General features: G+C 38.3%; 3 protein-coding genes across 5 annotated transcripts in view; 2 read left to right on the top strand and 1 right to left on the bottom strand.

The window, feature by feature from the left end:
- The window catches only part of LOC145487109 (NLR family CARD domain-containing protein 4-like), a 13,057-nt gene extending 12,157 nt beyond the window's left edge, over positions 1-900 (top strand). For both annotated transcript variants that reach the window (XM_081465830.1, XM_081465838.1), the window contains exon 5: positions 1-900. This exon is cut by the window's left edge and continues 3,404 nt beyond it. The gene's annotated coding sequence lies outside the window, so the exon portion shown is untranslated.
- Positions 901-2,787: 1,887 nt separating this feature from the next.
- On the bottom strand, positions 2,788-19,997 carry LOC145487084 (ankyrin repeat and EF-hand domain-containing protein 1-like). Of its 2 annotated transcripts, XM_081465809.1 has the most exons (19): positions 19,778-19,997; positions 17,577-17,771; positions 17,288-17,397; positions 15,870-15,974; positions 15,583-15,707; positions 15,060-15,208; positions 14,697-14,857; positions 14,064-14,196; positions 13,368-13,480; positions 12,522-12,544; positions 12,316-12,358; positions 11,989-12,084; positions 11,558-11,645; positions 10,792-10,966; positions 10,135-10,332; positions 9,667-9,800; positions 5,324-5,412; positions 4,696-4,842; positions 2,788-4,054 (listed from the first exon to the last, which is right to left on the bottom strand). In XM_081465809.1, exons 1-19 carry the CDS (start codon positions 19,905-19,907, stop codon positions 3,923-3,925), a joined length of 2,346 nt encoding a protein of 781 aa, XP_081321935.1. In that variant the 5' UTR covers positions 19,908-19,997; the 3' UTR covers positions 2,788-3,922. The 2 variants fall into 2 exon arrangements, with proteins under 2 accessions (XP_081321935.1, XP_081321941.1); XM_081465815.1 differs by lacking the exons at positions 2,788-4,054; positions 4,696-4,842; positions 5,324-5,412 and adding an exon at positions 6,596-7,184.
- Positions 19,998-20,134: 137 nt separating this feature from the next.
- Positions 20,135-24,636, top strand: LOC145487099 (uncharacterized). The gene is made up of 8 exons (XM_081465821.1): positions 20,135-20,305; positions 20,782-20,847; positions 21,666-21,713; positions 22,085-22,146; positions 22,608-22,679; positions 23,164-23,225; positions 23,675-23,759; positions 24,212-24,636. Exons 1-8 carry the CDS (start codon positions 20,264-20,266, stop codon positions 24,300-24,302), a joined length of 528 nt encoding a protein of 175 aa, XP_081321947.1. The 5' UTR covers positions 20,135-20,263; the 3' UTR covers positions 24,303-24,636.
- Positions 24,637-27,439: the final 2,803 nt, after the last annotated feature.

The raw sequence follows: 27,439 nt of genomic DNA, 5'->3' as shown, positions 1-27,439 counted from the left end.
TTTGAGTGGTCGCTTACGGGAGGTTCGACTGTATCTGTATTTTGGCGGAGCTCTTTGATTAGAAGGCCTAGGCCTTACCGTTGTGCCATTTCGAGCGCGCTGCTTTGTACAATTATAAGAACTTATGTACCTGAGTGAAACTGTACAACCAAAACTACGATCATGAAAACGGCCACTAGGAGGGAGATGAATAAGCAACTTTCATCACGATACTACAAGACCGACGACAGCTATACAGATGACATAAAATAAATTCAAAAGTAAACAGACTTGCATTTTTGTCTTCATCACGTAAGAAGACAATTTAGAAATGTGTCTGCGTGCATGTTTTCACTCGGTAGCGTGCTTTGTTTTGAAACTGGAGCAGTTTAAATTTTAGATTTTTCAGTGCGTGACATAAAGGTGGCTGCTCACAAGCATGTCACGTACATAAATTCGATCGATTCACCGTGTGTTTAATGCTGAGGTCTGAAAAGCCAACATGTCAGTATAGAAGCGTCTTTGTGAATGTGTACAAGCTCAACAGAGAGAAGAAAACCTTTGAGATAACCAAAGTAAATTCCAGATAGTTTCCCTCGTTTCCGGCCACCATGTTGGTGCCGCTCAGAGGGACACCAACATGATTTTGAGTGGTACATTTTGCCGAATAACTCGAGTACGGGATATCGCACAGCCCTGAGACTTTGGGATGTTGTTTATTTATTACTCTTCTACAATATCTCATTTTCTTGTCTTTATCTATTGAAAGGTTGATGACTGTTTTTTTTTACTTGCGTGACGTGCACGTCACTGAAAACCAAGAATTGAATCCTTTGCTTCTAATATTTCTTTAAGTCAAACAAACTGTCTTTAGCTTTAACAAAGAAAATAAATTTGTTGGAAATTCACGTTGTTTCGTCACGTTTATGCAGCTTATACAGCCGAAAAGTAAGGGGGTAGTGTTTCTTTTGAAGCTTCAGTTGTAGCGGCATGAAACTTTGCCAGGTCAAAAAGTTGTCAAAAAGTTATCAGTTAGTGTCAATTTGGCGGTAGTGTATCTTTTGAAGCTTCAGTTGTAGCGGCATGAAACTTTGCCAGGTCAAAAAGTTGTCAAAAAGTTATCAGTTAGTGTCAATTTGGCGGTAGTGTATCTTTTGAACCTTCAGTTGTAGCGGCATGAAACTTTGCCAGGTCAAAAAGTTGTCAAAAAGTTATCAGTTAGTGTCAATTTGGCATGTCGAAAATATGCAAATTAGGTCACGTGACTGCTTAAAGCCAAAAAATCTATTTGTAAGGTGGGAACACTTTTCTTATTTCCTTAAACTTTGATGTTAGTTTCATGATTTTAGGGCCATTAGATACATCTTTTCTGCGCTTGGAAAAGTTAAGATACTTTGTAAGTATCTTAATCTTGGCGAAAGTCTTAGTTTCCTTGGTGACCGGGTAATCACGCAACTCCATTGTTGCGTTCCAAGAGACAAGCGCAAAAAAGACCGGGGAGGAGGCGATATTTTTTCAGTACGGTCTGGAACAGCGCGGTTAATAAGAGATTTATTACACGACGGAAAATGTTAAGAAAAACATGCTACGATCACGGACTGGGAAAAGCGCGCAATTCTGAATGGGAGCTGACTAGGCGTATGCTCACTCACGTATACTCATACTCAGAAGGAAAAGAGAGTCGGAAGAAAAAGAAAAGGAATCTTTTATGTTTAAAGCAAGTTCTTTCAGAGACTTAAGTCATAAAAGTGATAAAACAACCATAAAATCTTCAAGAGTGATGGTGCGGGATCATTCGAAAGTAGACAGGAAATGGCGGCACAATCAACACAGTGAAATGACAGTGTCCCGGACAGCCTCCGGCTAGGGTGAGATAAGGGGAAATCTGTAGCTTTGATGGGCCTTGATGATATGAGCACTTTAGGTCAAAGATCTTCTAACGAGTGCAGTAATTGAAAGATAGAGAAAAGGAGGCAAAAGTCAAAAGGGTCAAGAGAGAGATCTGTTATCTAACGAGACCACTTCAAATTAAAAGGCAACTGAAGACATTTAATTTGATCAAAACATGACTGGTTTTTTGAATGTTAACGTTTCGAGCGATAGCTCTTGAGAGCAACGACCAAAACACTCAGACTTGAGTGGATAGTCAGGGTATGGGGAGGGGGAGGTAGTGCGAGTCGGAAGGTCTGAGCAGCGAGTGAATTTTGCTATTACGTTTTTGTACTCTTCACGACATTGCAAGGGAGTCTTATAGTCTATGTTCTTAAAGAGCTCAGAAAATTACGTGCTGGCGTTTCCTATTTTAAGTTCCTGCTTTATGAAGGGAAGGAAGTTTCACGCTTGCGAAAAACGGGAAATATTTCTTGGGTTTTTCAAAACATTTTTTTTATTGAATTGTTTTGTGTTAGAATCTATTCTGGAACTATTGTCAAGCTGGTTTTGTAGCATCAGGCTCTCACTTGGTAAAGGTAATAAAGTGAAGTCTGCATCACGCGTACGAGCCAAGTGGCCCATCAGGCCGGCGCTTATGGACTGGGAATATTTCTACTCCCCCCTGGATGGGATGCCACTCCATCACAGCGTCCCCTACAGCATTAAATTCGACGGTACATGTAGCCATTTATACGCCTGGGTGGAGAGATCCACTGAGAGTAACCCGGACCTCTCGATCTGGAGTCGACGCACGAACCGTGCGGCCACCGCGCCTCCATCCCGCTTGATCAAGTTTATGAATTCCTCGAAGCTTTATATGTCATGTTACGAATTCTGGGTTTAAGAGATCGCTTCCAAATCACAAACTAACACAGGTAAATAAATTTCTTTTTATTGTCTTGGCCCTTTGTGGTCATGCAAAACGAAATACTGTAAAAACTATTTTCAACAATTGAATTATTTTAATCGAACTTGATGTAATTGATAAAAAAATTAAAATAACCTAGAACTCGAATTGGTATAAAAGGGATAATAAAAAAGATGACCTCATCAAACGTGGGCGTTAGCTACAAATTCAGCGTAAGTTACACATTGTCAAAAAGAAAAAAATTAGTGTATTACCGTATAGTGAGGACACTCGAACCGTGAATACTTGACATTTTTGGGGCATTCTTTTTAACGACTATGGAATAAAGGCTCTTGTAATCCCGTATAGTGTTAGCATTTTAAGTGTAAAAACACTAAATACTCTTGTCAAAAGGACGAGCCCGCATTATTTGGTCACTAAAAAATGTCCAAACAAATATCAAGTGTTCACGGCTCGAGTGTCTTCACTGTAAATGAGCCGTCTAAAGCCAGTAACTTCCAACTAAAAACTGAAAACAAACTATCATTGGCCAGTCAACATTTTTAAAATCTAACTAAATAATTATTTTATATACACAATGTTCTTTACTTTGGTAAATATCTCATCTCCCTTTCCCAAACACTTTTTCATTCTTTAACATTCTTAAGGAAATGCATAAAAAGTGCATATTTTAGACAGTCCTCAACAAAATAGAGAAACTTAAACATAAAATATATTTTCATTTACAAATTTTAACAGCTATTTTAACAACCCTGCAATTTAAAAGTTTACATCTCCAGCGAAATACAGTTAAAAGTTAATTAAAATCGTTCGGGTAATTAAGTTATAAAAAGACTTCGGCGAAGTAATATAAACACCATGGGCCAAGGAAATGAGTCGCATATTTAGCGAGTCAACTCGTATCTAATCGATAAATCAAAAGTTGGCCAGCAACTATGCACGAGTAACTTTTTTCTTAGCTACTATCAAAAACTAAAATCACTAGGAATCAGTGGAGTAAGGTGACTGTCACACAACACGACCCGCGTGACGGATGATTCCTGTTCACTGGTTCCCAGAGATAAAACCACTGAGCTGCCAATCTACCAATCAAATGGCTACAGAAGCGTGGATCAAGCGCCAGTGACTTGTGAATGGCTTTCTCTAGTTGTCCTCCGCTTCCATGGCCTCGGCTTTAACTGTGATGTGTTTCTGAAAAGAAGGCTTGTAATCTGCGAAGTCGATATCAGTACCATATCGCATTCTCCGTATTTCTCTTCCGCGCAAAAGATCTTCCTGCAGTACAAAGAAAATGAAACAAAAGGAAAGATTCGTAAGTTTTAAGGCAATTTACTGATTCATAGAAAAAACAACAGTAACAAACAAACAACAACAACCAAGAGGTGCAAGAAGAAATTAATTCAAGAGAAAACAATATTTAACATAAACACGACTACAAAATCAATTCTGAACCTGGGACCACACTACGTTTTGCTCTTAGTGACACCGAAAAAACCTGAAGCCACTACGAACTTGACAAGTATAGAAACTTGAAATCTGTAACCTGGAATTCCTCGGGTCGTACAATAGGCTATTTGCTGAGTTACCTTGTGCCTTTGTTTCAAAACAAGTCCTCGGGCAAAACCTTTCGTATGAAACATGAGTTTGATTTGTATGGAAATGAACATGCAGGCGGAAGACATTTTCTTTTGAATGGTTTTGCACGAAGACTCGTTTTGACGATGAGGCAAGAGGCAATTCGGAAGTGGTCTATTATGTATAGAGAAAATGTTATAAGATTGAAAAAGAACCTTCAATCCTTGGTACGCCAAGTTTGGTTTCAGTTTTATTTCTTTTTTTATGCATTTGCTGCGACATGAACAACATAACTGCTGAAAAAAGGTCTTTACTGTGAGAAGGTTACAAGTTTTCCTCACCGTGGTTGGTTGTGATATCCAGGCTCTTCGAGGCGTGTACATGATCGGCTGAGGTTTCTCATTAATGATTCCTAGTGCCGAGGCCGCTCGCAACACTGATGACTTGCGCACAACCGCAACACCGGGTAACGGAGCTGAGGATGGAGGCTGGCGACAAAGAGATTCAAAAGGAAATGAAGGCAACGGCACGTAACGTGAGTTTATCACAGCAAAGATGTCAAGCAATCTGAGTAATCAAAGCTAGTCTGTCCATGGACACTCTATGTTGTCTCCAGTTCATCGAGATTGCAAGCGTAGCGAAATATTAACCCGGCGCGTGGGATACACGCGCTAAAACACAAGGGGGTGGGGCTGGGGAAGACAAATACATCTCCCGCACGCTCGAAGAATAACTCGAAGCGAAAAAATATAAACGTCTGTGGACAGACTAAATCAAATCACGAGCGTCAAGAAATCCTGAAGTTAACGATATTAACTGAAAACATGCAAAAAGCAAATTTAACGAAACCTGGAAAACTGGTTGACTAAGACACAAAAGCATGCAGGACACTTCTCTGATTTTAAGTTTCTAAAGAAAAAGGAAAACACTTCAACAGGTGGAGTTTGCCACAGTTTACTATCAACTCACCTCATCTTGCTGTGCTGTCTTAACACTGGGCATGTGTGTCTTAGAAGGAGCCGCTGACTTTGGACCTTTCTTGCGCGGGCTCCCTCCACCTGGTTTACAAGGGAAAAGATTGTAGAGCATATCTGGCTTTACAGGCTGTTTTGCAGAGGCTGTCGCATTGATGAAACAATAAATTCTCAGAGCTATCACTAATGGAAATGGATGGAAATGGGTTAGGAGAATTGACATGGTTATCTAGCGGCTGTCAGGAGTAATGCGTATGAATACCACAACAACAGAGTTTCAAAGACAGCGAACGCATCTAGAGAGGTAGGAATGCAACATGTTTCACCAGAGTTGACGTCTGCAATTTATAAATCGCGCAGCTCTGCCATGAAACTTACAAATCTTGGCGAAAGTCCTAGTTCCCTTGGTGACTAGGTAATCACGCAACTCCATTGTTGCGTTACAAGAGACAAGCGTTACGTTATAAGAGACAAGTGCTGCGTGATTTAGTTTCGCGTTTTTGGGGTTAATATGTGTACCTCGTGTTACGGGAGGGGACGTCTGCTGAATCGAGAATGTACAATACTCCCTCACCGTAACACATTAAAGCTACCATAATTTACATGGGCTTGCTTCTCTGTCGAGTCGTGAAAATCGTTCAGAGTTAGTGAACCCCAGGGAAAGGAGAACACTCGGAACAACCCAAACCATCATCGGCGCTCCGCTATAACACAACCCGTTGAACTGACATGCCCTGATTCAGGACCTCTTCACACGAGCTGGGGATTTTCTAATTATCGGGAAGGGTAACCCTTTGGCAGTCAAATGCTTTTAGCGTTTGCATGAAAAAATTGGTCAAGCCGAGTCAGCCCCTCTTACCGGGTAGCCCTTGTCGAGATTCGTGTTGACCCGACTATGGGCCAAAGGCAAACCGGGGTTAGTACTTTCACTCAGATAACCATGTTTGTTTCGTTTTTCGTCTTTTTTGGTTTGCACATCACGGTCTCCCACTATTTCGTTTTACTAGACTTTGTAGGGTTTTTGTTTGTCACCTTTCTAGCCCATGTTTTCAGATTTTTGGTCGGTACACATGCTACTGGAGACTGACAGCTCGGGTTCGGTTAATGTGTTTATTTCAGCACTCTCTGCGATGATTCAACCCGGGCTCGTGTAAAGAGGCCCTCAATCTATTGTCTGCTTAACCAACTGATTACTTTCTGAAGTCAGTTATCATTTATTTATGTACAACACAAATAGTTGAATTATGGAACGATCAACTCAAAACACTTTTAATTCAGTGCATTTTTATTTCAAGGGTGCATTTTTAACATTTCACAACTTACAATGAATCTTCTTTACCTGAGCAAACATGGAAACATCGCGCAAAATCGAACTTTTCTTATTGACCGCAACTATCCTACCAATACAAGAATTTGAATTAATGCTGGTCGCGGCACTTTCTTACTTTCCTTGAATCTTACTTGTTTTAATATTTCACGTAACAATCTCCCGGCCGTTTAGAACAGGACGCTGATAAAGTGAAAAGTTGCCACATTCAACTTCACTCAAATACTCAAAGCGGTACCAACAAAGACGTAATTCCCAAAAAACTTGCTCTCTAATACAGTTTGAACAATTAAAGAAGCGTAATCTGATATTCTCTTGACAAATATTATTGTTAAACGAATTTTTTTCTTTCTTTTTTTCCATCACAATCCGGAAAACTCATTTGCTTTCTTGAACTCCCGTATCCAGTCCTACTCATCATCATCACCACCTTCATCGTCCTCGTTACCAGGGCCGTCGTCACCGTCGTTACCAAGCCCTTCTCCGTCATTGGACTGCGCTTTAGACTTGGGTCGAGGTGCAAACTTTCCTGGTGAGACAAGATGCACATGTGTCATCACCGGGGCGTCTTGGAGTGTCTTGTGCGCTTCATCCACATTGGCCTGTCGTCTTCCTAAATATCTTGCTTGGCGTCGAGTTCGTTACACGGATACAATAATTTGCACCTTAGCTAACTGGCAGTGAACTTTGATTTCATACAAGAGGCAAGGAAAAGGGCGACATTTGTTACAAGCACAGCAGCGAGAGCACCAGACGACAAAGCAAAGCGGATGATAGCAGCACAGCGACACGACTTGATATTTAGAGAAACAAACCCCTTAAATTACATCACTTTTTACAGGTAACGATCGCATTTGCATATTTAAATACCAATGCAAGGAAACAGAAAAAGCAAGTAGCGATTTCGGGCACCAGTAGCAGTGGAGGATCCAGACCTCTTAATAAGGTGGGCCCACCAAATTTTCCCGACCCATCGGGCGTTAAATCAAGATGGTGGCCGACATAATTTTCTCATCTTCGTCATTAAAGGGGAAGGGGGCAGGGAGCGGCGGAACTCCGGGTCCCTCCCCTAGATACGCCAGTGAGTGGGACGGCATCTTGACTGTCTTCAGCTCCCTTAACTGTTTCACCAAACAATCAACTCAAACACAAGAGAGTAAAACGGACTTCTTTCACTATTTTACCAAGAACAAAGAATCGTTACATCTCTCCTAACTAAATAAACTTACAAGTCCGCTCTCCAGGTATTAGCCTGTGTACAGCCGCCCCTTCCCCTCCAAAAAATCTCTCTCCCTGATATTTTTGAGGGGAAGGAGGGACTGTACACAGGCTACAGGGTACCTCAATTCCCTTTCGCAAGACGTGAGAAAAAGCTAAGGCCTGTCTATCTATAATAAGTAAGAGACATCCAAGCACAAAGGGAAACAACGGTCGATCTTCTTGCAAGACAAATATGAGGAAGTCATCCCCTCACGCAAAATGTTCTGCTCTGAAGCGAGGACCAGTACTAACAGGAAACGTTTGTGGAAGTGTTGAGTAGCAAATTCGGCGGGTGTCAGTTCAATGTCAACTCAATAATGACTGAAATTGCACAGTGACCTCAGAATTATGCCAGAGAGTAAAGTTTGTAAAAGAAACAGACTCTAGTAGGCATGGAGTCCATAAGAAGTGTATAGCTATTTCTTTTCAATTCAGCTTTTAAATTACAGAAAGTTTGTATGCTATAAGAAGCCCCGATGATCGTTAAGGGAGAGCTATTATCTACTTACGCGATTAGAACAGTGTCAATGTATTAAAGCAAGCAGGAGACAAGAATCGAAGTAGAGAAAATAGTCTATAGTTCGCTGATTGGCACATTAATAATTAAACCAAGAATGGCATCATATATACGTGACAACATATATATGATGCCTATGATACCTATATATGATGCCTATATATGATATATGATATATATTTTGTACGTCACAGAAGCGTTTGTTTCTATAATGGACATATGCTATTAATCTCTTGATGCTATGCGATATCGTCTGCAGTAGGTATTGTTCACTTCTGCAACACTTCTTCAGTATATACGCCGCTCTCGAGACTATCTCTTCCATAGAGATAGTCAAACCAAAACGCCGTAGGAGTTGAATAAAGGCCCCAATAGTTAAGGTACATAGAGAGAGAAGAAGAAATGGGACTAGGTGCACGGCAAGACTCTTCATCTGAGCTACCCGTGGATTTAGTCCGTCGAAAGTGCGTTGAGTTTTGTGGAAAGGTGAGAAAGAAGCCTTAAAAGAAAGAAAGAAAGAAAGAACACAATAGGATTAGAACAAAGGAGAATGCAGTGTTAAGTATAAGAGAAAATGAAAACGAACATATTTTCACACTTGAGGATTGTTACTTAACGTTCAGTCACAAAGAGCGCTGGTTTTTTTGCAGCGAAATTGTAGGAAGCAACAGACTAGAGCTTAACTACGTTTTATACTGAAAATTGCATTTGAGAGCAGGCATAAACAGCTCATTTAATTGTCGCAACCTCGCATTAGCTCAGAAAGAAAGGAAGAAATGAAGCATTTTATCAAGCTCTAACATAATAACGTACACTTGAGTTGTTGTCGCTTTGTTTTATTCGAGGTCACGTTCATGGCAGAAAAATTCTTGACGGGTTTTTTTGGACTAAGTTTGCATTTCCGACGACGAAACGCTTTTAATTTTTTGTGAAAGTACCAGTTATGTATCACACTGACATCTAAGGGAAGAAACGCAATTGCAAATTAGGTTATAAAACTGGCCACAGTTGTTCGAAAGCTAGACGACACTATATGTCCAGCGGATAAGTGTTAACAAAACAAACCAGCTATCCACTGGATAGCAATTATCCACGGTATAGCATTGTCCAGCCTTCGAACAGCCGGGGCCAGAAGTTTCAAGCTGATGGAACCGAATTCACAAACGAAATGGGTTAATTTTCCCCTTAAAACCGTAAGAACTATTCTGTTATTGACAATCCTACTAATACATACGTTTTTTCTTATCCACGGGTGGCGGTATCTCGTCCCATCGTTTCTGTACAATAGCTACAACTCGAGGATCAGCATATGCCTTGGCAACATCCAGTGCAGTGTGCCCTTTCTTGTTTTCTAGCTGAACTTTCGCTCTACAAAGGGTAAATAGTGGAATGTTGGTTGGGTTGCGTCGTTTAGGTGAAATAAAATGTTGTAGGATTGTGAGTAATTGTTTTCGTACAGTATTACAGTTGTCACACGTACATTCACATCATGTTTACCTCTCGTCTCGCGTGAACAACACGCCTCGCATGTAAAAATTGTCTCGTGCATGCTACTCAGTTCACATGTAATCACCTTCTTGTGTGTCACGCGTAGTTACATCAATATTCTGCCCAAGCCGTTCAAAAACGTCCCAAATGTAAATCGTTATCAAGTTACAAGTTACAACAAAACTATTTACTGAAGTAGTACTACCAAACACACCCTTTGGAAATAAGCAGCTCAACCACAGCCTCTCTTGAGCTCTCAATAGCTCTCATCAGAGGTGTTCCTCCATTGATGGTCTGTGCATCCATTTCTGCGCCGTTTTCAAGCAGAAGCTGAACAAGATCCTCCTGGCCCGAGTGACAAGCGTGATGGAGTGGAGTCCACTTGAAATTATCTCGTGCATTGATGTCGACCCTAACGACAGAGTCATTATAATGATAAAGACTGAAACATAATGAGAATTCTACTTTTTTTTTTAACGGCGACTAGTGAGCAGCACAAACGACTTCTTGTTGTTGTAACTTTTCGTTTATTTGTTCCGACGCGTTTCGTCTCTAGCTGAGACTCCTTCAGGGAATGATTGCAACTAACATTGAACAGCATATATAGCGCATTAGCGTGCCTTAGTTTCATTTCCAATGGAAGTGAATAATTACTGAAACATGCTGTAAACGGACGTTTTAAGAAACGCCTTAATGCATATGTTATTGCGTGTTGTTATATTTTAGGGGCCATACGATTCGCGCCAATCGTATGGCGGACGAGAGAGTTCCGTACCAACTAACTGCCATCAGGTGGGTGGCTGTTGTGCGTTGAGCTGCACAGCGCTTGCATTCAAAATATCATTACAGTTTTGCATGATAGTTCACTTACCCAATCTGTAACAAGTATATAGCTACATCAATGTTTCCATGCGCACACGCCGACATCAGCGGTGTCTTGTAATATTTGTCTCGTTGGTCTGGCGATATTCCTCGGGCGAAAGATGATTTTAATGTCTCTAAGTCTCCTACTTTGGCGGCATCGCTAATGTTCATGTAAGTTATATCTGAGAAAAACACAGTTAAATGTCAATCCTGTATCAGCACATAAGACATTTCAAGGGATTTCAAGAGAATAAATATCAATTTAATGACTTGGGGGTGTGTTTCTTTGGGAAAATCCAAGATTAGCTTTTTAAATCCGAAAACGGATTTTGCGTTTCTTTATTAAGCAGATTAATCCACGATCACTCAGAAGAATCCACTTTGGGCAAGCATTCTTCGGTTCCTACGCAACATGATCCGAGTGATCGTAAATTAATCTGTTTAGTTATCGGATTTAAGAATCTAATTTTGGATTTTCCCGAAGAAACGCACCCTTAAAAATTCATTTGTTGCTTTAAGTTATGCCTTAAATTGACATGTACGACACGTCAAGTTAAACGATAGTTTCGGAAACTTGTCGTCAAAAACCCGAACAGTTGGCGATCTTAATGGCTAATCAGAATAGAGCGAGCGCTCCGAAGCTTGCCTCGTGAGCTTATTGCTTTTGGGATACGTCACTGTTGTCGAGCAATGCTCAAAGACGGAATTCTACCTTATAAGATCATTTCCGATCATTTCCAGCTGTTACGACGAAATGATCAGTGGAAACTAACCTGGGAAATTAAGATACCAGGACGAGTCATCTTGTATGGGATGAGAAGGTGGGTGGTCACGATCAAATCTGGTGTTATCTGTGAAGTGCTACAAAATGAATCAAAAACAAGAGAAATAGTGAATGGATAACAGCCACGCACTATTTAAGTTCCTCAAGATTAATCTTAAGCATACAAATGTGGGGATGTTTTATAATCTTCAACAGAGGAAACTCAATGTCTACTGTAAACGTTGCTTTCCCCCCAAAAAACATTTTTCAGACATTTGCAGCCTTTCCATCAAGGTGGAAAACTATTACAATGTACCAAATGATAGGCTGTATTCAATTCGTGAATGTGCGAGTTAGTGGACAGGTACAATAAGCATCAAGTTACATTGAAAAAAGACTACACTAACTGGAGTGCAGACTGAACAAAATCCTAGCACTTACCACATATCTTTCTACGAAGTCCGCCGGAGGGCCTCCGTGTCTTGTGCGAGGGCCATCGGGTGCTGTACAAATTGGAATTGGTATTTTTGTTTTGCCCTGAAAATAAAACCAAGAAGGTTATTTGTTTGAAAAGCCTCTGATAGAATAGCTTGCACAAGACAGGTGTTGGGCATTAATCATTTTTTCACTCTTTTTTTAGCTAGGTAGCCCACATGGCCATACATGTTTTTATTTCTTATCAAATCTACCCTTCTGTAACTGAATTATTAACAAACAAAAACCAGCGTGCATCTTCACATGGTCTGATGCAAATACAAGTTTTATTACCTTTTTCTTCTTTCCTTTCTTTCCACCTTTCTTCTTCTTTTTCCACGAAATTCAATAAGGAACGATTAGTAAAAACATCTTCAATGTTTGTGTGCGTGTGCGGCAGCGCTGGGTGTCCACATACTTCAATTCCTATTGAAAGCACTGTAAGATCAGTGGTTTTTTAAAAAAATTAAAGCAATGAGGATTGACCAATAATATTTACCTTTCCAAGAACAACCATAAATTGCTGCAACAGAAGTAAAAAAGAAAAAAAAAGGAACAATGTTAAACTTAGATGAAGAGACATCTATCTATTGTTCTGTATTGTACAAAGATCGTAGATCGTAGATAAGATCATTACAGCTGTGAAAATGTTACTATAGGAATGCAAAATTAACGTAAAACATTCGAGAATTAGGAGCTTTAAACAAATGTGGATCTTTCTTAGTCCTGTTTAACTCTCCATTTACCTAGAACTTATATGTACATGGATATGCAAAAAAGCCAATACACGGCTTGAGGTATTTACTAACCGAAAGTCACGGTTAACACATACATGTAGGAAATTTAGCCAGTCTGTAACAGGTCTTTTCATGAAAGGCAAAGGACTTTTTTAATTTGTTTTAACAAATTGGACAATAAGTTGCTCGTTAAAGCATTTGACAAGGGAGATTAAAAGTACTGTCAATCGAAGTTTTGATGCATCAAACATACTGGGGTGCAATCCATTTCAAACTCAACTTGTAAATAACAACTTTGCCATTAGCATTAACGACCTCAGTCTTGAGAATGATTGATACAAGAAAACGTTGATTGACAATACTCGTAATCTTCCTTGTATTAACAAATACATGTTAATGGGAAAAAAATCACAAAAATAAAGTGAATTGTCGAATAATTGAAGAAATGCATCCACCATTCTATTACCAAAATTAACCCTGCAGCTTAATATGAAACTTAAAAGCTAAGAAATCCATTTTAACATGGACTTGCTACGATAGTCCTGTGCTCCTAAATAACCAATGAATTAACTCTGTAATTTACTATGGACATTTCCTATAGCATTTTACCTTACTGATGAACTTTTTACACGTAATAAACAATGAATAATCTACAGCATCTTCTTTGTTGGGGTCGTGCATCTGTGCTAATTTATTTAAATCTTCTACTTCTAACGGGCAATCTGCAGACAAAATGTGACAGCATGAGAACAGACATTAGCAAATAACATTAACCCATAATAATTTACTCTAAAAAAATTAAGCTACTTGGAACTTGTTACTATGCAAAATTATTGTGACAGCTCAACTTTGTGATTTTGGAAAATAGTGATCCTGGTGAGGCTCAATTCTTAGAAATTGGGCACTGTTTATTAATTGTGTTTTGAAGTGTAAGCCACAAAATGTATTTGGCATCAAGTTGATGGTACGTGTAAAACTGAAGTGAGAGGTCCAAAAGATCCATTGACTAAGTTTAATCTAAAACTTCAATTTTTTACAAGCAATGCTCATATTTGTGCAGAAGGATTTGGCTTTTATTAATTAAGCCAAGCTCGCAACATTCATTGTTATTCATTCACTGAATTTGGTTTTTGCAGAATTTAATAAACTTTTAATGTTGTCTGGTTTCTGTGATGAAATAAAATATTAAAGTTTCTTGAAATGTTGCGTCAAAAAAATTCAATAGAAATCTTAAAATAAAGTATGTACAGTACATGTGGTACATTTATTTGAACATTTTTAGTGGGTTTTCTCCTGAAGACTTACTTATTGTCTGCAAACACATTACAAAGTTGTCCTTGGTAATTTTTCCTTTTCTCCTTCCATCCTCTTCCTCTGGGTCAAACTGATGACAAATATTCAGCACTTTCTCTTCATGTTCTTGAATCCAGTCATAAAGCTGTTTATAAATACAAGTGTAATAACAAAATAATAATTGGGTTTACAAAATTCAGAATTTACAGAAATCCCATGCTGAGAAACAGATTTTAATCTACAGTGTACAGCATAATATTTGAAAACACTAACAGATAAACTATGACCACTACATTGTAAAAGTTTCCCTTTCATTTATCCTCTAAAGAGGGAGGGGGGTTTATTGAAAAATGTAACGTTACAGAGGGATGACAAGATTGGGTCTAGAAATAAAAAAATTATATAGAATTTCTGCATATATCCAAGTTCTTTCTATCATCTAGCGCATGACCCATTTAAACTAGTGAGTATTTAATTGAACCTCTCCACAACAGCCACCTTAGAAACAAAGGAAAGTGGCTGTTGAAGAGAAGTGGCCATTATGGGGAGGTAGGGGTGTAATATTTTAGCATATATAAATGTATCAATATATGTATGCATATGTAAAAGTGGCCGTCAAAGAGAAGTTTGACCGTAGAGACTTACTCTTATGGCATATGGTTCCCCAGTTCTACTTGCACCTTTAGCCAGTTTCGCCGACTGTTTTTCAGCTTTGCGGCATTCTTTCAGAGCATCTTTATGTTCATGATCCTTTGCCAACAATCTGGGTGTTTTCCCTTCTTTGTTCTTTAACATTGACGGACAACCTATGCAAAAATAAATAAATTTTAAAACACTTCAGGACAATAAATAATAAATTACTACTTTTGGTCACACACTGTATAAAGAGAACCCATTTAGTTTAATTAGACAGAAATAGAAATACATGCATGATGTGAGCACATTGTTAAATACCTTTTGTTCCTTTGTACTGTGTACAGTGTATCTACAAAAATACAAGATACTGACCTCTCTGTGAAAGAAATTTGCATATAGGTCCAAATCCCTGCTGGGCAGCATAATGCAGAGGAGTGTTTCCATCCGAAGCAACTTTACCAAGATCAGCACCATAAGCTGCCAGCACTCTAATCACATCAAAGTGGCCATTGAAAGCAGCCCTGCATTCAAAAGTCAGACAAAAATTGTACATGAAAAGAAAGGTAAGCCGATTCCCATTCTGGGAATCAAAGGCGCCATAACAGCACAATCAATGGAACTAAGGAAAATGCAAAAAAATTTTGACTAACAGCTATCATCAAATCTATATAATATAAGTAAATGTTAGCTTCCTACACAGATACATGTATCCTTTAGCTCACCACACACTCTTCCCTCATTGGAGAGAAGTACGTGACAAGGGAAAAGAATGACTCTGTTCAAGAGGCTAAGACAATGGGGATTTGATTGTGGTGCTTGTTGATGGATGTTGACATGTTAATCATGTCAACAACTAATATCCATTGTGTTCTGTACTATTTGTTTCATGCCTGACCTGTGCGCTGAGTGGTAATTTTCACTGTCCAGAGCATCACAGTCAGCTCCAGCCTCCAAGATTTCTCTGACACAAGCCACACTTCCAGCAGCTGATGCCGCATGAAGAGCTGTCTGGCCAGTATTCTACCAAAGAAAAACATACAGTCATCCAGTTAGGGAAGAAGACTAATTCACTAAACTCTGGACCAAAAAACTACTTTCTTTTCAAGAAAGGTTACCTAGTAGTTGACTGCACTACTTGATGAGGCATGTGAGTAATTTTATTATTATTGTTATATAATGTACCGCGTGAACTCCATTGGGGTCTGCACCAGCAATAAGAAGAGCTGCCACAATGTTGTCAAGTCCAGCCTCAGCAGCTACTAACAGTAAAGGTTGGCCATCCTTGCTCTGGCAAAGAAAAACAGATCAAAATGGTTTTATTTTGACAGATGTTTTAAACAAGCAAGACAAGGTAGTTAACAGCAACAGAAAATGTAAAAATACAAATATGTACAGGTATGTAAATTTAATTTGGCAGATCTACATAATCCAATTAAGATTGCTATTAGGAGGTGCACTGTACTCTCAGTGAGAACAGTGAAAGTACATGTACTGTTAGTAAAATGCACCCTGGTCCCAGAGGTTTTTCTTGATTTTTCTCCGCATGAGAGAGCTGCGAGAGAGCCGCGAAGCGGTGAAAACACGAGTTGCGAAGCGGCGAGAAAGAAAAACCTCTAGCTACTTTGGACTTGAATCTCACTTTCATGCAGACGCCAGGGTCAGGAACTGACCCTCGGGCTCAGATTGGTTCGCTTGATTGGTAATACCGAGGGGACAGTGGGGATATCTGTCACTGCACTTCTTGAGGTAAATTTTGCCTCTCTAACAGGGAAGGAATTTGTTTGCAAAATACTTCAGTTCTCAGTTTATACACGTCCAAGATTCCCCTGTGTTCGACATGGATTATGTTTCTGACAGTGTCTTCGAAGAAATTTTGACTTCGGTACTTGAGGAGCGTTTTTCAGAGATTGAAAGTCTCACCAAACATCAAAAGAAAGCCTTGCTCGCAGTCATAAATGGCAAGGCTGTGTTGTTCGCCCTACTGCTCACTGGACATGGAAACTCAATTATATTTCAGTTGCTCCCTGATGTCTGCAAATACCTGTACCTGTCAGGTTATTCATACCCTCATCTTGCCACAATTTTGGTTGTGTGTCCTCTAAGTCTCTCGTGGACTCTCATATCCATGAACTGCGAAACCGTGGCATTTCAGTGTTCAGTTTGAGCAGCAAGACAAGAAGCTTATGCCTTTCTATTCGGAAGTCCCGAGTCCTTCTTACAAAACGAGTAAGTGCAGAAACATGCTCCATAGTAATGTTTAACAAGACAGAACCTTTGCGACTGTTGCAGATGAAAACATTAATTCTTACAAACACGTGCATTGACCCTGGCCAAGTAGGTCAAGTGATACCACTCTCCACCACCCGAGTGGAAACCATTAGCGACTGATAAGCACGTGATTGCTAAGTTGCCATTGGTCCCTTTTGTAATTATCAATTTGATGCATTTGACAGCTGGCGTCTGCATGAAAGTGAGATCCAAGTCTGAGGTAACCAGAGGTTTTTCTTTCTTGCCACTTCATGACTCATGTTTGCCGCTTTGCGAAAAGAAGAAAAATCAAGAAAAACCTCTGGGACCAGGGTAAGTAAAATGTAACATACCACATAATTAACATCAGCTCCATGCTTTAGTGCAATTTGCAGACATTCTAGATGACGTTTGGTTGGTTGGATACAGTAAAACAGGATTCCCTTTCCTTCATTGTCTCTTACTAGAAGCAAAAAGAAGTGGATGCATATTGTTTGTTAAAAATTAACTGACTGAGTATATCTTCAAAGATAAAAAAGTCCCACAACATTTTTAAAATGTGTTTTTGTCGTAAAAGTGAGAACCAAGTAACAATTTTTCAGCAAAGCTGTGCACTTAAAATCTATTGTCTACTTTCCTTACATGACAAGTCTGTATCTGCCTCAGCTAGGAGAGTCAAGGCCTGCGTATGACCAAACTCTGCTGCTCTCATGGCAGGGCTACGACCTTTCAAGTCCACCATGTTTGGACTTGCACCAAGATCTAGCAGAAAAGATATCATCTTCTCATTGTTCTTGCATGCAGCCAGATGAAGTCCTGTCTCCCCATTTTCAGGTTCTACATTCCAAACAAAAGCATCAACAGCAAACAAAATTTTATTTTACCATAAAGTTAAAAAAATAGACCCCCCAAAACAACGTTAAAACTACATTGTATGTTTTAAGCAAATCCCCAAAACAGAGTCACTCCAAAGTAAATATTGACAATACTAAATTTCTGACCCCAAACTTACAGGTGCAACTATACAACAGACACAACTGAACCAACATCTTGGATGACCAAAGTATGCCAATTACAAGTCAATATATGCAACTTAAAGGAGACATGATTTTTCATATATTCACTTGTATATGTAACTGTATCACTCGACTTGATGTAATGTATACAAATGCATTTGAACTCTTTTTAGCATGATTCATTGATTTCTATATCTCTACATGCACTAAGAGTCTCTTACTAGGTAGACTAGCCCACATGTGTTGCATGTTTTTTGACTACGTGGTTTTGTGGCATGTGGCTAAATTGGAATTTTCTAGTGGGGTGCATAAATTGTGGAGAGTTCAAACAGAAAAGCCTTCCATGAAAGGGGTATCAAAACAGTATTTTCCATAAAACCATGTGTATTTAGTCTGTCACAAACTGTGAGTATGTACTTATATTGGCTATTGTAATATAGATAGGACCCTATGTACACTCTGATTGGTCAAAAACCCATGTTTTATCAGATTATCACATAGAAAAAGCGGGTTTTATTGTTTTTTGCCACATTACCTCTAGTTACCATTTTTGTTAGAGATGGCGAAAAACATTCTCTTTGAAGAAATTTGAGATGGAGTTCTCTGCAAAGCAGCAGAAAGTTTTGAAGGCGAGGCATGCAGCACTTTTAAATAGTGGTATTAAATTGTATCAGTTTGTCGATCTGTGTGCTTTGTTGTTTCTACTTGTGGCATGTAAGATCTATAATAAAGCAAATGAAGAAGCCTAAACCATGTATTACACTGTAGTAATAAAACACTCTGGACATTTGAGAACACTCAAGAAATGAAGCGAACATTCGCCTGCAGCTCATGTATTCTACATTTCCCTTGTGTTCTCAAATGCCTGTTGTGTTTTATCACAGTGTAATACACAGCTTAGGCTTCTTTATTTGTTAAGTAAACTGGTCACCACCCCTAGATGTGTTTGCCATAATTATTACAATGTATATTAAACACAACTAGGGTTGACATAAACTGCATAGAAGATGTCAACATACATTAAATTAAGTTCTTCAAAACGGACATGATTAAATTGAAATTTGAGATTAATAAATGTCCTGATCATATCATTGATTTCCCATAAAAGCTTAATTGTCTGACAACTTAGTTTGCATAGAACTAATGACACTAGATTCATCTCCGTTGTATTCAAATCCTCAGGAGAATACCTCTCATTAACTTGGCATTTCGTTCAGTCCTCGATGACAGTTAATCACTCACCGATTTAATATTTTCAAGAAAAAAAACATAAAAACAATAGAAATTCGCTACCTATAAACGATAAAATTTCAATGATTTGACCTCTGATCTGCGTGCGATGATCGTGTAGAGCTGTTTTGTTATTATTTCTTTGTCCACAATCGAAGACAAGTGTTATGTATATACAAAAAGATTTGCGCTGTTTTACAATGAATGTAAAGAGCGCGAACAGGGTGTGAATGTAGACAGAAACTTTTTGGGAATAATCAAAATCACGAAGAATGCAAAGTGTCCTCTACGATCCCGCTCCCATGTGAAATAGCGATAAATTAGCTTACATGTACGTTTAGCTCTTTGCTATCCATAAAAAATAACACTAACAGCTACGCTTACAACTCCAATGAAAGTCTGTTTTAACAAGCTGACATTTATGTTATTCTCGGCAAAATTAGCCAGCGTTTATTAAATTTCGCGCCATGTGTAATCAGCAAATTTATCGCCGCGCGCAAGGCTGGAGACCGATAACTGTAGTCGACAAACAGCTACACACTAACCATTTCATGTATATACAAGTGTTTAATAGCAACTTCTTCTTGTAAACCTCACCTGAGTAATTGATTAAGTAAGGGACTCCATGAGTCGTCAGCTTCTCTATTTGTTCCACATCTTCGTTTCGAACAGACTGCAGTAACTTTAGAACTTGTAGTTGTTCTAAACGATCTTCCGCGATCGGCATTATTATATTCTAAACTGCCGAGCTGCGGGGATTTTTCCCAACGCTCCAAACGACCACTCTCCTCGAAAACTTAGCGATTAAACGCCAGCAGATCCCGTCTCGTGAACGTACACTTTCCACGGCGTGGAAAAACCATCAGAACGACCAAGCTGGAGTTAATATGTCATCTTCCCTGCTGAAGGACTCAACATAACTTGTCTCGCGTGTCGTTGTTAGGGAATCTCGAGGCACGAGAGAAAACATCGCATTCTTGATTCTGATTGGCTTATTAGGACCATTTTTCTTGGGAACTTGAGAGCAAATCCGTAATAGGTACCTTTTACCCAGAAATCTTTTCAATCCACCAGCATTTCAAAATGGCGGCTGAACCTGCTTCAATCTGTTTGGAAACGTCAATGGTAAGTTGGCCTACAGGCGATAACTGGTGCTTTACAACAAATATTTGGGAAAAATTTTTGTTTCAGTAATTATCGTTGGGCATATTTCCTTCTCAATGCTTAAAATTTACCCGTAAACTTTCTGTTATGTGCAATCGATCACATCCCATATTCGACACGTGACGTGAATGTGACATACATTTGTAAAGCTTATTAGCAGTAAAAAGCTACAAGTAAGCAAGAATGAGACTGTTTTAAGACTTATTTGACAACAAGATTGTCCAAGAATTTTTTTTTCCGTCCTTCCGACTGTGCGTGAATCTGAAAGCTCGTGAAGGTTATCAATGATTAGAAGAGTCTGAAAGTTGATAAAGTTACATTTGTAGATAGAATCAGATTTAAGACCACAAACTGAGGAAAGTGCTCGAGCAATGTACATGATTTTTAACCTAATACTAACAAGAATATGTTTTTATGTATCTTGCCTTGTTATCCAGGGTGAAATTGTGTGTGAACTATACTGGAAACATGCTCCTAAGACGTGTAGAAATTTTACAGAATTGGTGAGTTCTTGATGTTTCCTTAGCTTGATGCTTCCTTAACTCAAAAAAGCTGTGGAAACACAGGGTTGTCGGCTCGTTCTCACAGCATTTCTTTTTTCCCCAAACTTCCATTTGTGTTTCTTTAACTCAATATAAACACAGTACATGTTTTCTATTTCCTAATTAAAGCTGTTGAAGTTGGAGCATCTACACCCATCTTGCCTACTACAAGAGGGTAGCAAAGGGTTTGTGTGTGCTCATTGAGGGCAAAAGTTAGTGTGGGATGCGTGAAATTTAATTGAATGACAAACAATGTATTTCAGTGATTCATCAATTTATACAATTAACAAGAGCTAAAAGCATTATATTAATTCATGTGACACACAAGCTTTGTTGAAAGTGGTGTGTGAAACATGTTTACAACTCTCCTCTCCCCTTTGCCACACTCATGCAAGATGCATACATATATCAGTATAATTAATTTCAGTGCTTAAAGATGTGCCATACAATAGCTGTGCATTTGTGTTACATTTATGTATCCTAGCACATATTTCTTTTCTATTCCCTACAAAGCACCAGAACATGAAATAAGATTGTGATCCACAACTTACTGTTACTAACAGTGGTTTTTTTTCAAGTTTCTACGTGTATTTGGCATTGAATACTGTCTAGTGTGATTGCCCTAAAAACAACAGACAAACTAAATGGAACTCAGTTTTAGAAACTACAGATATGTTTATACTGTTATGGTTGCTGTACCCCATATAAAGTGTTTGACAGCATAATTATTATCTTTGCTAAATTGAGATTGCCATAACCTGCTATGAATTTGTTGTTAGGCACAAAGAGGATATTACAATAACTGCAAGTTTCACAGAATCATAAAGGTATGTTGAACATTCAAGAAATGGCAAGTTTTCTTTAAGCATGGTACATGCGTCACAATCATGATGTTTTACTAGATAATGAGAGTGCATAATGGTCACATGTATCATCTTGTGACAGTGAACTACTAGTGTGCTCTTTGTCTTGTGCTATAAATGGGAAACCATGTAATTATTGCTTATTGGTCAAATTCTGAAAGAAAACTTGGCCAGTCACAAGCCTTTGAAAGTTTGCCTGTATGCATGCACATTTATTAAAATCTGTTGTTCAGTTCCCATATTCTAAAATCCTGTTTGAAATAATTTAATGTGTTCCGGTATTTATTTAGTATTAGTTTATTTATTGGGTGAATTAAATATTTGTCACTTTGTAGGATTTTATGATTCAAACTGGAGATCCCACGGGAACTGGTCGAGGAGGAGCATCTATTTATGGGTTAGTTTGGTCTCTTAAATTCCCCATGCACCTTACAAGTTCATCATAAGCAGTAAAAAGTGGCTTTAAATACATGTTACTGCATGTGATGAATATTGCATGATATCATGTGGGTTTTTTAAAATATTGTACATAGTATATTATCAATACTTTATGTATCATGAAATATTTGTAAAGTTGTACATTAAGTATCTGTTAGCCACAAACACATAAAGAAACAATATCAGTCACTTTGTAATGGCTGCCTATAAGGCAAATACTGTGAGCAAAAGCTCCCTTGTTTTATTTCTGATTAACTACCTGTAGTCAGGCAAAATATACTGCATGATCAATCATATTTGTGCTATTCAGGAGCAACCAGATCCTTCTTATAGTTCATTCTTGCTTGGTTGGAGATGCACGGTCAGATGAGCAATCTTTTAGTAGAGTCCTAAATGTTAAACTTGCTACTCAATACACAGACCTGCATTTGAAGATGAAATTACAAGAGACTTAAAACATACTGGAGCTGGAATCCTTTCAATGGCAAATAGGTAACCATGGCAACAATATTCTTTTATTACTAAGTTATTAATAAATCAAAATATAGGGGTGTTATTAAGGGCTGGGCATCGAGCAAATTGACCGGCTGTGAGGCCAATATTTTTCCTACCTGGTTTGACCATCTGGAGGAAATTGTTCCTCATAGAGAAGTTCAGTTCACAATGAAAAGAAGTTTAATTGCCTGTCTGTGAAAACCAATTGCCTTCCTGTTGAAAATGTTAATGAAACTCCTGAAATTAATTATTTTTATCAGTGACTATAGAGAATCAAATACATTTTAATGAGACTATTTTAAGACATTGTACCATGTTATATGTACACAATTTTATAAAGTTTAAGGTTTGCCAAATTACAGCACTTAGGATAATATACAATGTATAGGTAGGTTTATTAAGTCTTACAATAATTATTTCTCTCTACAGAAGGTAGATTTTGAATACACGATTGTATTGTTATTTTGTTTACTTTTTTTAGCGGTCCAAACACAAACGGCAGCCAGTTCTTTGTTACACTGGCTCCAACACAGTGGCTTGATGGTAAGTGTTTGGCAGACAAGGAAAGATACAAAGTCAGCAACAAGAAAGATACCAGCTGCAGCTGTAGTACTAGCTGATCCGGAGTGGAGACCTTATGAACCACTTGCTTTGAACACTTGGCCGTGCTGCTTTTGAATTACATAACCATCTGATAAAGGAGGAATAAGGTTACTGAAGGCAATTCTTTGAAACTCAAAAATATTTTAGGTTTGGGTTTTTACGATGCACATGTAGAGCTGTACCAACATGTACAACTGTCTTGCTCCTTCATTGACTTAAAGGTAGTTCTCAGGTCACCTAGTCCACATTGAAGTTGAATTCATCTGCAGTGAGCTTGGATTTGTAATCAATGCTCTTTTCAGTTCTTCTCTTATGTCAGATCCTCAGTGAATGTAAGTCTGTATAGGATAAAAATATTTTATACAAGTTTGTACATCAATTTCTTGCAGGTAAACATACAATATTTGGTCGCATCAGCGATGGAATGGGTGTGGTGAAAAGAATAGGACTTGTTGAAACAGACCCTGGTGACAGGTCTCTCTCAATGAATCATTCATTTATTGTTATCTTTTTGTTTTTGATATATATGTACCATAGATTTTGGAAGTAACCCCCTCCCACTAAAATTAAGTTATGCCTCCCTGAGGGTAAATTACAAAACAACTATTCATGCCTCTATTAGATCCCAAAGACCCTAGTGGTGATCTCCCCAAAATTAAATAAATAACCAGACCTTCAAATAATATTACCACTCAAAAACAATAAAATTAGAACTATTAATAGTATGATGGATTGTTAGTTACTAATTGAGCTCCTTATCCATACAAAATTAATTGACAGTGGATTGATAAATTGAAATGCACTAATTAATATTTTTAAATAACAAGAAGTGGCGATGGTTTACAGTGCTGTAAGTTGGGCTTAGTGTAAAATTACCATTGGTTGACACTATTTTTTTCAAATATTTTTGATGTTACACTTTTCAGGCCGCTCCATGACGTGTACGTATTGAATGGGAGAACAGTGTCAAAACCTGCAGAAGATATCTCAGCAAGAATTCAACTAGTTAATCACTGATCACATTCATCAGCTTAGGATACCCCATCTGTCAGGCTGTTAGTATATATGTTGCTCATCCAAGGATCTCACATCATCACTTTTATGGCTTTACTTTTTTTGACTTATATATGACCATGTATGACTGGCATTTTGGACTGAACATAAACTCTTATAACTTCCTATCTCAACAAAACTAAAGAATCCTTGACCATCAGATTGTTGGAAAACATTTTCTCAACCCAAAGTGCCAGCACCGTTTATATACACTGACTCATCTTAGATAATTTATACATGCATGCAAGAATTGTAATTTTTATTTCATATATAGAATAAAGCTATTTTTCACATGTAACCGTAGTTGCACAAGGCTCTAGTGTGTGGTTGATTTCTTATTCAGGAGGGGAGGTCTGTGTAATATTGTAGTAATTGTAGTAATTTTAGTGGCAGTTTCTCTCCTTTCTGTGAAAGTCATGCTGAGGTAAGCTACTGAAATACAGTGCCTGTCCACTCAAATCATCTATCAACAGATAACTTATTACAACAAGTGTTGTCACTGACTTGTTTTTGCTGCTCTATCTCACATGTGTGACCCAAAGGTGACCCTGCTCATGGGCCAAACTCTCATTGGCTCTTTTCGTTTGATCCCCCACTGACAACACTGACCACAATTAGCATGAACTGTCCTTGAACAAAAGCGAATTACAACAACAAATTGAGGACTAGGGTTGTACAAATAGGACCCAGGCGCCTTGCTTTGGGTTTAATAAAGCAGCTCAGTCCATTTGCAAACATATCTTTTTGATGTTAATCATGACCATGACAAAATTGTTGAATATGATTGGTTGTTAGTAGGCCCTATTTGAGCATTAGTTGGACAGTTTAAGTGTTATTCATGATACACGTTGTTGGTGTATGTTCATGTTCACTGTCTTCAAGTTGATCTTGAATGTGGTCCTTTCATGGATCTCCAAGACAATTTGACTGTCTACTTTTATTCCCCAAGAAGCTAAACTTTTGTTCAGCTTTTTGGCATTTTCTTCTTGGATTGTCTTATGGTTATGGTTTATTTGTAGCTGGACTTTGTGTTGTCCAGTTGTCTGTCATCATGTTTGTGTTAAAAGAGATTAATATTGGACTCCAACTTCACAATTGATGCATTTTGTGGTCATCATTTGATTACAGAATTGATTGTATCTATAACAAATTTCTTGTTCGTGATTGGTTCTCTGCACGTCTATTTGTCACATAATTGGTGCGCAATCACGTGGTTGTCCAATTACAGGTATCCAGTTTGAACTTTTCGTAATTGGATACCTTTAATTGAATACCCACATGATTCAGACGTCAATTACGTACACTTTAATGGCTTCCTTTGCACTGCTTCCTACGCTTTTTAAAACTTATGAAAAGCATTACAGATTTTTTCGCTCAAAAGAAGTTCTCAAAAGACATTTTTAATTCCAGAATTTGTTATAGATACAATTAATTAGTAATTGGACCTCGCGTTGTACAATTCAGGGAGTAACCATGCTCATAATTTCAAATCAGCCTCATACTGGTCTGATTTTGAAATTACTCGCACAATTACTCCCTGAATTGTACTCCACTCGGTCCAATGACTATTTAACAATTAGATTATGAGCTCGAGATTTCTTTGAGGTGATAGTTGATGAGGCCAAAGGCTGAATCAACTAACACCTCATAGAAAGCGAGAGCGAATAATCTGTTTTAGTAGAATTCTAACTGAAATTAACGTAAATAACAGTTTCCAATTATTTTTCTCCGCATTATTGAACTTCAGGCTTTAACAAAATCACACGTATTGAATTGTCCTTGGTAATTTTGCAGTTGTTTATGCACGTGCACCAGGTTTGTCAATAGTTTCAAGTTTTTAAAGGCAAGAAACCATCAATTTCCTTTCTTCAGTCGTCTCAGGAATTTAATTATCTATTTACATCTAAATTTTCTTCCAAAACTTTGGAAAAACGATAAAAAGGTCACATTTTGTGGGCGATCAACAGCTACTGCAATCTAATTAAACAATAGAGTGTTTCTGTCGAGGAACTATCGGCTGATAGTTGCCCCGCGGAATGTTCTTAAAACAAATATTTGCCCGAGAAGCGAAGCTTCGAGGGCAAATATTCTAGTTTTAAGAACATCAAATTTCCAAGGGGCAACTATCAATCCGATAGTTCCGAGACATAAACACTCTATTGTCTTTATTGTTCACCACTAAATTTTCTTCTGTGTGCCAGTTCAACAATCATATTGAATTATTTTCAACATTTTTAGATGAAAGCAGTGACAGCCAGAGGTAAACTTTCAAAAAGAAAACCGACAAAAACCCACTTAATACAATTTCAATTCTTTATTTTCTAGAAAACCGCTTGTTTACAGAACATTTTTCACGGACGAGTACTATCCATCCAGGTATTTTCTGCGGACAGGCACTATGGGCTGATAGTGTCTCTCCGCGGACGAATACTATCGCACCATGTGATCAATTTAAACCAATAAGAATCGGAGAAAATTTAGTGGTGAACTATAATGGCTGATAGTATACGAGTAGCTTAGCCAATCAGATTGCAGCATTTGCATTAGTATACTAGTAGAATTCTACTAATATGAATTAGAGTCCTCTCAGTTCTCTGATGGTACTAATTCTTAAGCTTGAAGCAAATAGGTTAAGTCTGTATATGAGCCAAGTGGTTCCCCAGTGCTTTATCTCGAGTATCAAGCAACTAGGAGTATTTCTACTTCACCCTGAATGGGATACTAGGCCAGAGTTGCCCTGCCCCCACCCCCCCCAGCATTAAAATATTAGTTGGTACCCACTTATACACCTGGGTGGAGAGAGGCACTGCAGAAGAAATAATGCAGTATCCACAGCCAGGGGTCGAACCTAAACTGCTTGACCCAGAGATGAGAGCAATAACTATGAAGTCACCACGCCTCTTCTAAAGTAAATAATTGAATAATTACACCAAACAAAAGTCAAACTGTTCAATATCACTGTCACTGCACATTTCACAAGCAGAGATGACTTCTCTTATTACACTTTAAGAAATAAAAGAAAGCATGTTATGAGAATTTTGATTCAACATGCATTCTTAAATGTCATTGAAAGATTCAAGACTGGCCAAAACCAAATATAT

Source organism: Orbicella franksi, chromosome 1, assembly GCF_964199315.1.
Source record: "Orbicella franksi chromosome 1, jaOrbFran1.1, whole genome shotgun sequence".
Taxonomy (NCBI): domain Eukaryota; kingdom Metazoa; phylum Cnidaria; class Anthozoa; order Scleractinia; family Merulinidae; genus Orbicella; species Orbicella franksi.
This window is presented reverse-complemented; position numbering and strand designations above follow the sequence as displayed.